Below are 17,879 nucleotides of genomic sequence, written 5' to 3'. Positions count from 1 at the left end.
TGTGATCTAATGGCTCACTCTCTTCACTGGTTTAATATTGCATAATTAATTAATTTCTTCCTGTGTTCCATCACACATGTATAATTTACGCCTTGTTCCTCAATCAGCACACATGTCACATGTCAAGCCGACATGATTTTATGAATATGTATAGATGCAGGGGTGTGTGTTTGTGTGTGTGTGTGTTGCGTTTGCCATAGCTGGAAGACAAAATGCCCTTTCCTGTGATCGAGGGGTTTAGTACTTCTGTCTCTCTTCACAGCGGGAGATCCTCTCAGCTTGCCTGCCATTTGTGAATAACTGATAAGGCAAAGTGAAAAGCACTGACTTGATGGTGTGCTGGAGTACGTTTGATAAAAGGACAAACAGAATACCGACTTCAGAAATGTCAACCGAACTAAATCAGATGAACAACATTAGTTCTTCATATTGGTTTACAGACAGAAGATCTTATGCAGATAAAAGACTTAAATCCGAGCACACATGGATGGGTGCAGATGTGTGTAAATAAATTAAGTTTGACTTTGAGGAAGGCTGAGATTTCTGAGGGGTTGAAGCAAAAGATGAGAAGTGGCAGAGTTGAGAATTTTATGCTGGAGGCCAAGAGAGAAAGAGGAACGTTTCATGACTTGTTAATCAGCGGCAGTGAGAGACTGCAAACACTTGGCGCAAGGATGCAAACTTGAATTTTTGATAATATAGAGTTAGCATTCAAACGGGCGAGGCTTGTGTGCCTGTGTGTGCGCGGAGGCGCATGGATTAGTTAGTGAGCGTCGCTTTGTGTGTGTGCAAGGGCCACATGCTGATCTCTGCTGAGGGTTGCAAATGAGAGAAATACTCCACATCAATAAATCAGACAGCACCATTGTCTGTCACAGTGCACTTAGATGTCTGCAATAAGAATGAGAGATCAGGGTGGGGGCAGAGAAACAGAGGGAGGGAGACTCAGATAAGAAGAGGGTGTCATGATTCTCTATCGAAAAGCCTCCCGAAATGCATTCCCCAAAACACAAGCACTCTACCTAGGGATATTGTTAAGCCTGCTGCCCACAAGCTTTTCCACTTTATTATTCTACCAGAACAAGAAAGTTTACTGGGAGAGACTTGTGGTTCAATGCGTCATTGAGCCTCAGAGCCTCATGGAAGTTACCACATTCTGGATAGTGATGCTCATTTTAGACACCTCCCGGTGCAGAACACGTCACCAGTTATTTTGTGTTACTCTAAGAGTAATTGGTATGAATGGTATGTCTATGAAACCAAGGTTCACATGGCCAAGTTTTCTTTGCCGCTGGTGTTTTATACAGCCAACTTGACGAGGTGTGCATAGGTCTGCAAGATAAACAACCAGTGTGCAAAATAACGACATTCTAACCAGCTGTTGTGGATTTAAAAAAGGAGCATTAGTAGGGAGGAATTGTTCCATGTGTCTATTAGGTGATTATAAATCCATGTAGGGTTCATATGAGGAAAAAGGTACCGTGTTATGCAGTTCTATGAGACTGTACAACCCTGGGAGATATTGTGGTAATCATTTTATCTTCTGTTGCAATAATCCCCAAGTAAACAGTAGAAATATTCTGTCCGTGCTACAGTACAAAGTAATCTACCAGGATTGGGCGCTTGCACAAATTTTATTGGCCAAGGCTATCTGTTGCCAGATAACACTGAATTTCAAAAGTTGAGAATATAATACATATTTTTGGAAAGCAATGGATCCATTGGCTATGTATAAAGTAAAAAAAAGAGCCACTTGTAGTGAGAATTCTCCATCTCTGCAGTTTTCCGCGGCTCTGTGGAGCCTCGTAATGTCTTTCAGCTCGTTATGTTGGTTTTGTAGCCCACGACTTTCCTGTTTTGGTTCACTGTCACTGCTCTCGTGGCATCCTCTCTACCACAGCAGGCTGCTGTTGACAGTGACAAAAGCTTTTCAAGCCCTTTGCTTTTTTTTACCGTTTGCTTATCACCAACAGAAAAGTTAGCACCTAGCTGGTAGACTAAGAGGAGAGTGATTTTCAGACTTGACGTACTTTGCATTACAGGTTGATCCGAACATGAATGCCAACATTGCTTTGCGTTGTGGGCCTGTTGAAAGTATTTATCACAAGAATTTTTCAGTATCTAAAGACTCTTTCATTTAAAAGGAATGTAATTTAATTAAAAAGTCAAAATGTAAAATAAGTGATTGCACGAGTATTCGCCTCCTTTAAAGTGACTCACCTAAGTCAGACCGGTTGCAGCCAACTGGTGCTAGAAGTCACACAGTTAGTGAAATGGAGATCATCTGATTGCAGTGAATGTGTCTCAAGTGATCTGAAAGGTTCAGTCACTGGTGAATCAATACTCCTGACTGTAGCTATACCATGAAGCAAAAAGAACATGCCAAGCAACTCCATGAAAAGGTTACTGAAAAACTTAAGTCAAGGGATGGAAACAGGGAAATTTCCAATTAACAACATATCTCAGTACATTTAAACCCATCATTAGGAGATGGAAGAAATATGGCAACATCATGCATCAATCTGCCTAGAGCAGGTCGTCTTTAAAAACTGACTGACCATGCAAGAAACAGACTTGTGAAGGAGGCCGCCAAGACAGCTATGAGTCCTCTGAAGGAGTTACTAGCTTCACTGGCTGAGATGGAAGAGACAGTCAAAGCTTATCATTGACATAAATTCTAAAAAAAAATAAAAAAAACAACCAAAAAACAGATGTTGGCTTAGACATGGCGAAAGATTAGCATTAAAGACTATTGAGCATAAATGCCTGTTGAATATTGGACAATGCAGTAAACAGGTTTTCATTTAAATTCACTTCCCAGTCCGAAATTATTAAGGTTTGAAGCTTTACTGCTGAGGCCTCAGGTCTGTACATGTTGCCCCGATGGGGGAAAACTCAGAGACTCAGTGGAATAAGTCTGATCTATAAATATCTTCCAGTAATGGTGGTAGTTTGCTTGAAGTGTTAGTTCAAAAAGACATTCTCCAGTTCTGTGTTTTGTTATTTTGAAAGACAAAGTTTTTTTCTCATCGTATTGACAGCGATAAGACCTTCTTAATTGTCAACATAAACAAAACAGAGGAAATAGCTTCTGGTTTATCGCAAGATGAGTATCAACCTTCAGGGATGAGTTATGAGTTTAATAAACAAGTTCCAGTATCAGGTTGTTAATGTGAACTCAGCTCCAGAGACTTAGACTCCCCACAACGAACGTCTCGGGTATGAGTTCTGCAGTGCATTTCCTCTGGTTTCTCTGCAGGATGACATCTTTAAACATTGTCTGTGGGTATTTTATAATTCAGTCATTCCGAGTGCGTCGCTTTGTGGTGTCACAGCGTGCTACGCTGGCATTTTAGAAGCCGGTTAAACTTTTCAGTGCACCGAGACTGTGGAGCTTCCAGAAACAGGCACATGGAAAATAATATAATTGGTGATCGTTTCCATTTGCTTTTACCATTAGGGAGAAAGTACAGGATCCCACTGAGCAGGAGAAATGGATACAAACATTCTTTTATGCCAGGGACCGTTCGAGCGCTGAATAAATGTAGTGCATCGTGAGGTCATATATTTTTTTTTACAAGTTTCATTGCGAGACAGCTGGAAATCGATGCGTTTCCTTTTGCAACAAAGTTTAGCGACGTGTCTCCTATACATGTGGTACTATAGCACCGAAGACTCTGACAGTGATACTTTTAGCGCTGCGATGTTATTCTAAAACTAGTATCCCAGCACTATTCTGTCGTGCAAGAGTTTTATGGTGAGGACAAAGATCAGATGATTCATTTTGTCACTTCACTGCATTAAAGAACGAAGACAGAGCCAAGAGGACGGGGAGAGGAAAGAGAGACAGGGAGTGAGGGATATACATATTTTGCCATCCTTGGTGATAACATTAATGTCAAGGTGGAAGGGGGAAGGAAGACATCAAAGCTAATGAATATTTATGGATGCCCACAGTAAAGTGCTGTTTTAGAGTGAAGTGGGACAGAATGGCCTCATGAAGACAGCACTTTAGGGCCTACTCTTGCACAGACTGTGGGTCTATGAATATTCATTGTTCATTGTCCCAAAAACAATTTGCTTAACGCTTTTGACTTCTTTTCATCCGTAAAATGTGTGTATTTTTACCTATGCATGGTTTGGTCTATAATTCTATTTGATAGGTCTGTAGCACGATACATTTGAATTCTTTGAAAGAATGAAAATTTTAAATATATATATATATTTTTGATAGCGTAGACATAGATGTCTGTGCATTTTACAGCTGTGCTCAGTGCACTGGGAAACCGGAAAAGCAGTTTGTCATATAGAATAATTCATTACACCGCCAGTGCATTTCTGGATTTAACAGTTCACTGACACATTGTTAGCAGGATGTGTCACCGGCTGTGGTGCAGTCTGTATGGATGTTTTCTCATGCCGTATTTGTTTGAAACTAGGTGAGCGTGTTCAGGTGACAGAGTCTATAACCCCATCATATGCCAGACAGCATGATGTCCTTGAGCGTATTTCACAACATGCTACATTAACCTTCCCTCAGCCCAACTGTGGCATGCATTTGTCAAAGTGTCACCGCAACCGGAGCCCGTGCTGCTTAAAAACTATTCATGTCATGCGTTCCGAGTGAAAAAGCACAGGTGAGAATCTTGTGCGGGGAGGATGGGGGGGAGAAACAAAAAAACCCTGTCCAAACAGTGACAAAAGACGAAGATAAAGGAAACCAGAATAAGATAGCAGATCATGATGTTGCTATGGTTACTTGTCTCACAGCACCACCAGCTCCTCCCAAAGTAAACACTGCCTGATAAGTGAACAAAACTACAGTGTCTTTCTGCAGTGTGGTCTACTGTGCAACAGTATAGTGTATTTTCTGAGCAAGCACACATACATGTGTACATATGTTTTCCTGTGTCTCTGCCGACCTTCACAGTTTGCTCAAGGTTCTATATACAACATTTGGAACATTATTATGGCCTAAATGTAGCAGCAGACAAGTGTCTGCTATGATAAGATATGGAAGAGTAATGACACCCTGAGCAGAGAATGAAATTTATTTTAGGGCTACACAGAAAGACAAACAAGCATGCTCACATTCACACCTTCAGACAATTCAGAACCACCAATTAGCCTGTTATTGGACTGGGGCTGCAAGGTTGAACGGTGGTTAGCACCATCACCTCGCAGCAAGAAGGTTGCCAGTTCGAGTCCCAGTGAGGACACCCGGGATCTTTCTGCGTGGAGTTTGTATGTTCTCCCCGTGCAGCGTGGGTTCTCTCCAGGTTCTCCGGCTTCCTTCCACTCATTCCAAAAACATGTTGAGGTTAATTGGTGATTCTAAATTATCCGTAGGTGTGAATGTGAGTGTGCTTGGTTGTCTGTCTCTAAGTGTAGCCCCGTGATAGACTGGTGACCTGTCCAGGGTGTCTCCTGCCTTCACCCTAAGTCAGCTGGGATAGACTCCAGCCCCCTGCGACCCTAATGAGGATTAACCGTTGTATAGATAATGGATGGATGGATGTTATTGGACTGTGGGATGAAGCCGGAGAACCTGGAGAGAACCCACGCTGCACAGGGAGAATATTCAAACTCCAGGCCCAGGCCAGGATGCGAACCAAGGACCTTCTAGCTCTGAGGAGACGGTGCTAACTTATTATTGATTATTTTGCTTGTGCACACTGATTGTTAGAGGAGGTGTGGCTGATTGTTTTGGTCTGAGATGCTGGTGCTCCAGTGCAACATCCACTGATTCTAAATGTTATACAGCACCTGTAAATTCATACATATTCCTCCGTGTCCAACTTTATTGCCCTTATTCCACCCATATTTGCAGTGCTGTAGTATTGCAAAACATTGTTGCGCTCGCATTTACAATCTACTAATATTTGCTCTGCACAGCAGGGTGGAGTGCTGGTTACGAAGACCTCTCCATGACCCTGATGGTAGCTGACTTATTTTCCATCAGAAATACTGCGTGGAGGTGAATTGTCCTTGAGCACGGCAGTAAACCATTTCTTGCTCCGTACATCACTCTGAGTTAGCATCAGCAGGATGCCTAAAACCCAAAGGAGATTATTTATTTTTCATGATGAATGATGCAACTTTTGGACATATTTTCATAGTCCCTGTATAATTGCAATCATTTTATTGCACCTCTCTCTCCTACATCTCCCCCTACACCTCTCCTGTTTTGTTGCTCTTGCCGTTAATGCATTTTTAGCTCTTATTAACACCTCAAACCTGTAAGCCTGAGTGCCTCTCATCGCCCAACCCTGTGGACAGGAAGAAGCACTTGACATGGTTGAGAGGGACATGGTGAAGTAAGCGTAGTTCCTTCCGTCTCACCCAGGCCATGTGGACGATTTGTGCAATGCCGGAGAGCCTTAGCTGACTTATATAAATCCTGTGAAGTACAGGCGACTGCTGTGTTTCATTAATCTAGGCCTTAGGGAAGTGGAGTTGCTCTAAAGGCTCACGCATGCTTTGTGAAGTGGCTCTTTGCAGCTGTGTCACACGTTTGGTAACCTTGGCTGGTACTAGCACGATGTGTAGCTCACTTGTAGTATTTCCTTATAATTCTTATCTATGTTAACTGTGTGTGCATCACTGTTGTGTGTTTTACCTGACTATGGAGGATGTGCAGTCTTTTTCCATGTGAAACATATTAATATTTCTTTTGCATATTCTCACATTTGTGCATTTATTTTCAATCTGTATGATAAGGCCCTATTACAAGATGGCAGCATTACATTCGTCTCAAGGTAAAGTCAGGGATGGAGTCATTTTTCTTCACTTTAGCCAACTGGTTTGAAAGAAGAAGCTGTAATATGTATTAGTTGTTTGATTTTTTTTCAGTGTATGCAAATAGATCATGTGTTGGTTTTTGGCACTTCATAACTTGTCATCACAGCTTTAAAGCCTGTAAGTAAATGCGGCACGGACAGAAATTTACAGCACAATAAATGACTTGATATGCGTCCAGTCTGCGTGAGCTCAGTACTAATGTACTGATGCTCACTCTGTGGCACCTTGTAGTGGAATATGAAAATGGTGCCTGTCTCTTTTTGTTGTTGTTGTTGTTGTTGTTGTTGTTGTTGCTTTTTGGGCAGATCACATCACATGAACTCATGGTTTTCCAGCTGGGAGATATTTTGCAAAATTATTAGTAATTTTCCATCTTTTTTTTTTTGCATCAGTCAATTTATTTTTTAAATTTCTTTTTTTTGAGTAAAGTGTTCTCTCAATTGTTTTACATAATTCTATTTTATTTCACATTTAAATTAATTATCTGCTGATTTTTTTTATATTGCTGCACTTTAATTTACATTTTAATTATTTTATCTAACACATCACCTTGCCTAAACAGGAAATATTAATGTGTTTATTTAACCATCTGCATTTTGTCTGTTAGCGCACCTCTTCATTGTTTATTTTTCTCTTTGTCCTCTCTCTTGTAGTGATTTAATTCAATGTCATTGAAAAAGAGAGTCGCCCCTCAATATTCTCCCAAGCATTAATAGTTTTTTCCTGAGAGGCCATTGTCCTTGAATAGTTGTCGATCCGTTTTATTGTTTTAATATTCATTTGTGTATCATGTATCTGTTTTATATTCGTTTTTTGACTTTGTATGGCTGCTACCTTGGTCAGGTCTCCCTTGTAAAAGAGATTTCTAATCTCAGCGGGACTTCCTGGTTATATAAAGGTAAATAATAATAAGCAATAGAGGTTGACTGAATAGTTTTGTCAAGTTTAGTGAAATGTTTAAAGTATAAAGTTTCAGGGAGGTTATTTTTTGTTGAATTTCTGAACACAGAGATATTTTAGGGGAACTTGTCTGAATATTATGCTATAAGGTTATTGGTAGAGTGCTGCGAACATTTCCCGTCTCCCACACATCCTCCTCAAACCTCGTTTATGCAGAACCACTTGAAAGTCTCAGGTGATGGAGCAGACACACTGAGTGTACAAAAATATAGTGACTATTGAAGTAGTTTCAACCAAAATACTAAAACACTGTATATGGAGTTTTTTTTTTTTTTTGTCAGCAGTGTGTTTGTGTTGCGAGTCAAAATCAGGCTGTTGGCAGACCCTCACTGTGTCGGTGATGGTAATAGTTTGCCAGAGCCTTGGGGGAGCTGCTCAGCAGGCGATGTGTGTGTGTGTGTGTGTGTGTGTGTGTGTGTGTGTGTCTGTGCGTGAATGTGTGTGTGTATGTGTTTGTGTGCACATAACAGCAGGAAAGGGTAGAGCAGGCCCCACAGTGCATGTCTCAACAGCCAAGTCATCAACCCTTTTAATCCAGCCCAGCAGGGATGTGTTTGTGTTTTTGACAGGGCTTGTGTGTGTGTGTGTGTGTGTGTGTGTGTGTGTATGTGTGTGTGTGTGTGCGTGTGCGTTTGAAGAACTTCATGCGAACTGCTGCCGTGAACTTGGTTATATTATACTCCGAGGCGATGCAGAAATCTGTCCAAAAACATTTCCAACCAGACATGATTCTTTGGTCTAGACGTGTACAGTACATTGAAGTTTTTCTTTTGTCTGAGTCATGTTGATTTTGTCAGGTTGTGTTTGAAGATATTCTATAACATGTCTAATATCCAACCCTATCTCCCCCCCCCCGTCCTTGTTTCGTTTCTCTCTCCCTGCAGGACGAATGTCATAGGATGAACACTGCTGGTGGGGTGTGTCTGTCTGTGCTGTCCTCTCTCCTGGCTGTGGCTGGGGCCCTGGCTGCCGTGTCTGCCCTCGCTCTAGCTCCTCTCTCTGCCCTGGCTGAGGTTGCCTATGGGGCTGCCGATAGCATCCCCAGCACCGGGGCAGAGGGGGCCCCCTCGCCCGTCTCCTCACCATGTTCCAGCCTTGTAGCCGGGGTGCTCTATGGCTCTTTCTCCCTAAGGGAGCTCTTTCCCTCCAGGGCGCCGGGTTGTTCCTGGTCCCTGGAAAACCCCGATCCCACCAAGTACTCCCTCTACCTCCGCTTCACCCGCCACCCCGTCATCTGCCGGACACACTCACCCATGCTCCTGTCCCTTGACCACCACCTGGCCAATCAAAGCTGTCCCCTTCATTTACAGACGGCCACTGCCAGAGATCAGGAAGTCATTGATCTCTGTGGCAGCCAACCTAACTCAGATGGACCTTACTCCTTCCTACAGTTTGATAAGAATTTTGTCCAACTGTGTCTAACAAGACATCCAGCTGCAGACGAGCCTCAGGTAACTAAGGAGTTGCTGGAGCTGAGACTGGTCGAGGTGTTGCTCATTAACAATGAGAACTCCAGTCAGTTCACCTGTGGTGTGCTCTGCCGATGGTTCGAGGAGTGTTTGCGTACGGATCAAAATGGAGACCAGGAAGTTTCCGATGGAGATGGTTGCGGGATGACGCAGACAGGCTGTATTTGTCCGAATCACAACATCATGGCGCCACCTATTCCGCTGCTCCCGGAGACGCCGCACACTTTCAGCAATGGATCGCAGGTTCCCGATGACTGCTGCGTCACTGAACTGCATTCCAATGATGCAATCGCCATAGCACCCCGAGATGTCCGACAAGGTAGGATTATGTTTCTGTGAGATGTGAGATAGGGTTTCAGAGCTGTTTTTGCCACTTTCGATGCATTACACATGAGCACACTTCTCTGTACAGAGAATTATTTATACCTCGATGTAGTAGCACATACATTGTTAAAATCGTAAAGGAATTTTATCCCATATAACCAGTTGTTGACTTGTGTACCCTGCTTCAAATGATGAATAGAGAAGAAAAGTTTGTCTTGTTATTTGGACTTGTTCTACCACCTCAGGGAGGTCGCATTCTCTGCTTGACAGAGAATTTATGATTTGAATTTTGTCTTTTGCGTGTTGGCCTTTAATTAAAAAACGAGGCAGTTCAAAGAGGCCCTTTAAACCCTCCATCAAAAGATTTGTAATGCCTGACAGAAATTCAGCCTTTTGATCTATATTTTAGAGATTCCCCCATGTGGCCGAGAGGTGTGGCTCCTAGGACTTCAGTTTACATGCTGCACATTATTGTGTGTGTGTGTGTGTGTGGGCAGTGTATGTGTGGGTGTATGTGCACGTGTGTGAAACCATCTGTTGACAATGTTAGGACAAGATCAGATTTGACACCCATGCGCAAATCTGTGCACATGGTCATTCATACATCAGTGAATTGAACACGAAGCAGACAATCCCTTCACACACAAAACACATGGAAATATGTACGCATGTGTGCATCTGCATTAATCCTTGTGTGCCTGTAAGCAACGCAGATAAGTGCTTTATCCAAACAGAAATGGACAAACGCTTGTACTAAAGCTTCTTAATTATTTCACTTCATCACTGCCACCAGAGTATTTATTTCAGTTTAATTAAATTAGGCCCATGTAGAGGTAGATATGCAGAGAGATGTTGGAGTTTGCATTTTATTTCGCAGAATTACATGATGATCATTTTCCTTTGGGTTTCTCATATGTATGTTTGCAGTCTAATTACAACCCAGTTACTCTTATTGCGAGGCTTGACCTGCCTTCAACAACACACTAACACACATACCAGGAGCTCCAGGGAGAGTGTTACCTTGCTAACGGGAAGGTTATCGTTCTCTGGATTCAATCAGCAGGGGAGCATTTTATCATCTAATAACCTCAAAGAGGGAGAAACGGAGGGACAGGCGAAAACGTATGGCGTAGGAGTATGGAGTTACCGACAGTATTTTGCCAGTTTACCTTGGCCCGCTGTTGCTTTAGAGGAAAGACAAACGGATAGCATCGCTCTTTAAATAAACGCCAAGTGATATCAAACTTTTGCCAGTTGCCTGGAGGCTCTGTTGGCTTCTCTGTGTCTCGCCTCAAAGACGTTGCTTTTGCTTGCATGTTAGCTACCGGCTGGTCACTCACCTCTCAGAGAGGCTGCTGTGAACTGCAAAGACCCCTTGATGTGTAGATAGCCTAAAGAAGTGTAGGCAAGCCTTTGTATGTGGGAAAACTATTTTCTGCCAAAATATTCCCCTATGTCCTAATTACCCCAAAAACACCAGAATTACTGTAAATCCAGCACTGCACCGTCAGAGCAAGATCCAGAATCTTCCCTGCACCATTTCTCTACCCACAAAAAGATAAACATGGATGCCCTCGCTTAGTCAGGAGCACTCAAAAACAAATCTTAAATGCCACCTTTGTCCGTTCATTATTGCTCCAATTCTTCCAGCATCCCTTTTTAAATCACCGTGGTTATATTTAGGCACCAAACCTGTTTGGTTAGGTTTAGGAAAAGGTTATAGTTTGGAGTAAAGACACAAAAACTAGATATAGCCACCATAATGTCGCCCATTGTTTTGTGGACTAATGTTGTTGAAGCCTGGGGAATTCGGCGTTGTTCGATTTTGAAAATGACACATGACGTGACTGAAAACTCGAGGACGCACACCCATGCAGCAGCAAGCTGTCAATCACAAGGTAGCCATGCCCTTCAGCGTATCCTGCTTTATGGTCTGTTTTACTTTAGATGGGACCGTAATTTACCAAAATGAACACCATGCCGTATTGAAGGAGACTCAAAACTAGCAACTGAATCCATAAAATCAATCAAGTGAGAAGTAGGGTCATTTCCTCAAAGACTTTTAGAGACAATCAGACTTGCTGAACATGAGAAAAATGCAGGTTTAAGTCGCTTCGGACCACAGGCACCTCTTTTATACATTCTGTGGTTAAAATGTGCTCTTTTGTACACTAGCCACATGATACAAAGCTACATTTTGATGTAGGATTCCTACACATGACAACATGATTGTAAAAGGTCTCCAAAAATAATCAGTCTTACTGCCGGTTTATAAGTGACCACTACAGATGATAACACTTTCTGGCCAGCAGGACACCTACTGCTGATGTCTTTGAGAGTGATAAAAACTCATGAGAGCCATTTAATGGCGCTAATAACAACTGAACCGGGTGCAAAACCTGTTTCCCTTTAATCTACCCAGCTGGAGGAGAAAATAAATGATTTAAGAAGAGTATATGATTGAAGATTTGTCTATAAAGCAACAGCACATTTGCAATCCATTTTTTTTAGCAGGAGAGGTCAAGGTTCTTTGTCAATTAAATCAGTGAATGTTTGACTTTATGACACTGAACAGATTTGATATATGTAAAACACAGATAAACAAGTGTATTCTCATTTCCATTAAAAGCAGAAGCTAACTTTCCACCTTAAAGCAAACTATATACTTGTGCAGGTACCTATCCTGGCTTTTATTTAGCACAGAAAGACATGTCACATAAAAACAGGCCTGACAATGTTTACATGCACGGGTGAGGGAATATGTTGTAGGATACGTTTTTCCTTCCCGCATTTAATTGTAGGTTTTCGCTCAGCTACCATGACATGGTGCAGTCTTGTTAACTCTAAAACACTGTATTTGCATCTGCAGTGCATAACTCCACCGTAGCGTATAGAACAATGTTTAACATACAGCACATTCATATTCTTCGATGTTATTCACATTTCTGTAGCTTCCCTGCTCATGATGCAAGTCTTAGAAACCACATTTAAGACACTCAGGTTTTAAGCTCCTGAGATGTTTTGCGACTGAATGTCAGGTCTTGTTGAAGGAAAGAAGAAACAAAAAAAACCCTCAGATTTCCTAGTTTTCCTGTCAATCAACACCCCTAACACAGACACATATTATATTTGACATGGAGGGCGTTTAAAGAAGAAAAACAAACATGCCACTCTGTATCACCTTCCCATTTTCAGTAATTTTCCTCTCCTCACCATGGTAACCTTTTCACTGCGCTGGTCTTCGCACTATGTTTCTCTCCCACCTTTGATAAAGACCCCTTTCAGCCAAAATAAATCACCAGCAGCATATTCAGATGGTGGTTGATTTCCAACCAAAACCTTCTGGTTTAACACACGCAGCTCGTACTTGTTATATCAGAGAGTTCTCAGCTTTTGTAGCCTTCCTGAAACTGAAAATCTGTCAGTGAGGAATGCTTTGCAAATTGGCCGCATGCACTTATAGATATAATAACGGTGAGAGATCTATGATTTTGGCCACATTCCTCATATTCTTATACCCATTGCTCGGGTAGAGGGCATTGTTACAGAAAATGTGCAATTCTTTTGGTTTTAATCTAGAATGAAGGACAGCCCTGGCCTGAAAACCATATCACAGCTTTTTTTTTTTTCCTTTCCTTTTTCAATTTATGCCATTAAAAATGTGTGAAATTGATTCTCCATTTGATAAGCAACCAGTGAATTACTCGGCCCTCTTAAAAAATAGAGTGCACCGAGTATTATCTCATTTCCTGATCTGGACCAATTCTAATTTGTGAGCCATTCGTATATCTCTACAAAGCGGCAGCAGAACACAGTAACTCACCAAAGTGCAGCGTGTTCCATACACATGTACTCGAGGAGTGCAGTGCTGCTGATAAAAAATCAAGATGTGGATGTTTCTCTGTGGTCATACGTCGTTTGGAAGCCAGCCTCTGATGTCGTAGCGTGCTGTTGACATACATGTACTCCTGCAGCCAGCATATGTGCCAACCACAGCACCGCCACTGTCACTATGATGGATGATGGATGCCTCCAGGTCCTCTTTCCCCTGGTGATTGAAAACCGCAGGCCGTAAGAGGTTAGAGCTGCGACAGGGACAAAGATGAGGGGCACCTTGTTGTGTCACCTAGTGGCTTCCAATCCACCCACCGGTAGCGTCCTGTAATCTGAAAATTTCGCACGGGTAGCAGATTCATCCCTCTGTGTATTCCTTAATACCATCAGATGTTCTGGTACAAGGATGACTCATTTTGTATGAGGAGTATCTGTAGCTGGCATCATTGTTCTTGATCATTCATCAGTCATTCATGGAAAAATTACACCATCCTGTATGTGTTGACTCATCCATCATAGAGCAATCGCTACTATGAATGCCCTTTAATTTAATTAGTCGACTTGGACACATTAACTCAAGGTTGAAAGTGGAAACTTCCTTCTCAAATTTGCTCGAAGGGCTGTGTAATGGTTCCATTGTTTTCTTTGCTAATTCTAGTATTGGGTACTGGTACTGCAAAGATTGCTGGTTTATACCGTAGCAAACACGAGAGAAATATTGTTGTATATAATGCATTACAGGCTGCAGGGTGGCGCAGTTGGTAGCACTGTTGCCTCGCAGCAAGAAGGTCGCTGGTTCGCATCCCGATGGGGGCACCAGGATCTTTCTGCGTGGAGTTTGCATGTTCTCCCCTGGTTCTCCGGCTTCCTCCTACACAGTCCAAAAACATGTTGAGGTTAATTGGTGATTCTAAATTGTCCATAGGTGTGAATGTGAGTGTGCTTGGTTGTCTGTCTCTAAGTGTAGCCCTGTCCAGTGGTGACCTGTCCAGGGTGTCCCCTGTCTTCACCCTGAGTCGGCTGGGATAGACTCCAGCCCCCCACGACCCTAGTGAGGATTAAGTGGTGGATGGATGATGGATGGATGGATGGATAATGCATTACAATGAATTATAGAGGACCGGAAGATATAGCTAATGCAGTCACAGCTTGTTGGATTTTGGGATGATGTTGCTTAGTTTCTTTTTTTTTTTTTTTTAAAGAAGCAAGTTCATTTATTGCCGTTCAAAAGTTGTGCACAAGTTCTATTCATATTCTATACAAGTGATCAACAACAATGAGTAAACAAGCTCAGCCGGGAGGTCGTGAGATTTGACACTTTGCTGCGAAGTATTTATAGTATGAATGTCACAATAAACTCTAACATGGCTGGTTTTTTTTTGGTCATATTCATCTGTATCCTTCTTTCTTTGGCAATGCGCAGCTCACCAACACAAACATTCAAGAATAAAATGACTGAGGCAGCGTTCACTGCCTCCAGTGCATGTGCAATCTGGCTTTGTGCAGTCATGACACATTCAGGTCACGGTTGTAAGGTCCACCAGCAGTGTTTACACATGCAGGAGAGCAAGGACAGCTGGACTTGGATTTGACTTGTTTTTTTTTTTTCCATCTTTCTCTTTGTTTTTTCTTTTTTTTTATACTGAAGTTCAGTGACAGGGAATCAGTCATCTGCTAAAAAGACGTGATGTTGCTGATGATGCATTTACATTTCTATATTATCCAAAATGCAAAGTTTTGTGAATAAATCTGAACTCTATTCAACAACACTGTAAATTATGGGGGGAAATGGCATTTATTCCTAGAGTTCCCATTTTACTCCATGAAATGTGTTACGCACACTTCCTGCCGTTGGAAACAATCCGCTTCCGAGCAAGTCTACATAATTAAAATATTGACATCTGAGTAACTTAGACGTCCCTGTCCTGTATGACCGACCCTGTTTCTCAGAAGGTCCCACAAGTGGGTGTTGTTGCTGGACGCTTGCATAATCTCCTGACATCCACACCTCCCCTATGGCACGCTAGTTCCACATACATGCACACAGCACTTCCACTGCAATCAATGGACATTCTCATTAGCACAGAAAGGAGGCGTGGGTTGTGTCATATGAATGAATGTGGGAGGATATAGACAAGAAGGGGCAATAGAAAAGACAGAAACAAGAGAGAGGACTGGGATTTGGCTGGGACTCTGGGGACCAGATCACCCTTGCATTGAGCAGGAGCCAGTGGTCCGTCACTTACAAACCCCCCTCGCACACACACTCACACATAATCAGCTCATCCCCTCCTCATGGAATACTATCTGCTTCTTGGTAATTAGAGCAGAGAGACAAGCGTTTCCTGCATGTGTCTTTAGCAGCATGGGCGAGAGGTGTTTATTTTCACACCGTGCCGGCCTTACAGTACATACAGGTGTTTTGATAACCCTTAACTCTGCCCAAACGCGTGCAGACACAATGAAAAATGCACACATGTGCCGCTGCTCGTGACAAAGTGTAATTGCGTGCCATGAAGTACGGTAGCTGTGGAGATTTTTTTTTTTTTCCTAAAAAGAATGAAGCAAGACGAGGCGTGTGTGTGTGTGTGTTAGTGTGTGTGAAAGACTGTCTGCTCAGGGTGACTGTGGAAGCAGAATTAGTATTCCGTGCTCATGGGCGATGACTCTCTCACTGAACGGGCTCAGCACTGAGCCTCTTTATGCTCCAGCAAAGGCCTCGACACACACACACACACACACACACACACACACGCACACATTCACAGACGTACACACCTTGTCATTTATATCTTTTCCTATTTTCTCAACAGATCGCTTTGGATGAGTATGGATCGGTTTACAGCACATGAGCCAGCTTCCTGTTGATGCTATTAAAAATGTCATCAATCTGAATAAAGTGAAAATGTATTGCGTATCTTCCAGTGGCTGCCGATAGAACAAAGGGCACACGACGCTGCATGTTGACGGCTTTTAAGACAAAATACTCAGTAAATACTGGCTTAGATTGAGTTAGAATCTAATATATCTGAGTGGAAGTGTCCCACTGCAGATGTTAGTTTCACTACGAAACAGCAAATACCGTGCAATTTTGGGTTCTATTGATCCAATGAAGTTCTGCAACTCTTCTCCAGTTAATGTATTCAGATATCTTTCCCCTATAATCTTATAATTGGTGTTGCCTCTCGGTAGTTTTGGGACTTTAAAGAGAAAAATGCACACCATTTAAACTTCAAGTATTTCCCACCAGAACACTTTAAAAACAGTTTCAAACCAAAATGCATATTCATAATGTACTCCGTTAACTTCTCTTTTCAGAACAATATATAGTTTAACTTTCCAGTACTCCTCCATTTCTTATAGCCTCAACTACCTGCATTTACTGATAGATATATTCCTCAATTCCTCACTGAAAAAAATCCCTGTTATTGTTTCTAAGAAAAAGAAAGTAACTGAAATATAACATGACATACCAGACCTTTCCCACCCTGGAGGTCTCTGTATTGCAACCAGGTAGTATTTGTAATAAAAACACAACTGGCACCATTTGTCAAAGGTTGCCAAGCCTGGCACATTCACTGAAGAGGCCGCCTATACCACTAAACTGACTAAAATGGGTATAGCGTTGTTGTTTCACACCTGTTGCATCAAATTTAGCAGAGTTGCAGTTGAGAATTTTTAAAACAGGCTCCAAAACAGTAACTCAGTAACTGAGGCTGCTCTTCTCTAAAATCAACATTTTCTCCCAAATACCAATGTTCCTACATAACTAAACTGCATTCTCAATAACAATTTGAGGGAAACATATTATTTCCCAAATTATGTTTGTTTGTAATATATCACAAATATGTTTCAGATGAGCATATCTTTGTCATTTGTATTGTATTGCTTTCCAGCTGTTGCTCCTTTGCTGCCAACCAGTTATACGCTGAATGGGCCTGGACTGGTCAGCATGAAAAGCTAGAAAATAGAAGCTTTAAACTTATTCTGAAAGGGTGCTAAGCATGATATCACATTAAGTGTAATCAAGTAGTTTTAGTACCAAATAACGACACTCAACAGCAATTAAAATGAAAGATAATTAAAAATTCATGTTCCTGGGTGGAATACAAACTCCAGTCTCCTGGGTGGAAGTCGTGTGTCACCAGCCATCCATCCTCTTTAAATGAATTTTGAAGCTCTTTCAACTTGGAAACGTGTCCGACAACAATTAAGAATTTAGTGAAACTGTGCAGGGATGCAGTTTTTGGTGGGAAATGGTTTGCTAATGTACAGTTTTGAAGTAAAAATGCCTGTATTTTTTCAACTCTCCCTGGTTTGGTGATTAGGTTAGGCAGAATTATTGTATTTCAGCATTCCCCCAATGGTCTCTGGTCCATAGAGCCCAAGGTTGCTCCTTCTGGCTTAGCAGTTTTGAAGCGGTTTCTTGTGTTTCATAGATTTCACAATTTCAAAGTATGGTATGGAGAGATTAGGCGGTTAGATAACAAC

The 17,879-nt window shown here is 42.0% G+C and overlaps 1 protein-coding gene across 1 annotated transcript in view; it reads left to right on the top strand.

The window, feature by feature from the left end:
• Positions 1-17,879, top strand: part of adgrb2 (adhesion G protein-coupled receptor B2) — a 231,877-nt gene that overhangs the window by 62,808 nt on the left and 151,190 nt on the right. The window contains exon 2 of the mRNA XM_008282724.1: positions 8,646-9,549. Within this exon, the coding sequence (XP_008280946.1) occupies positions 8,661-9,549 (889 nt within the window). The 5' untranslated portion in view covers positions 8,646-8,660. The remainder of the gene's footprint in view (positions 1-8,645; positions 9,550-17,879) is intronic.

This window comes from Stegastes partitus, unplaced genomic scaffold (genome assembly GCF_000690725.1).
Source record: "Stegastes partitus isolate 25-593 unplaced genomic scaffold, Stegastes_partitus-1.0.2 Scaffold282, whole genome shotgun sequence".
In the NCBI taxonomy this organism is placed as follows: domain Eukaryota; kingdom Metazoa; phylum Chordata; class Actinopteri; family Pomacentridae; genus Stegastes; species Stegastes partitus.
The sequence above is the reverse complement of the archived record's forward strand: the minus strand, read 5'-3'. Positions and strand labels throughout refer to the sequence as shown.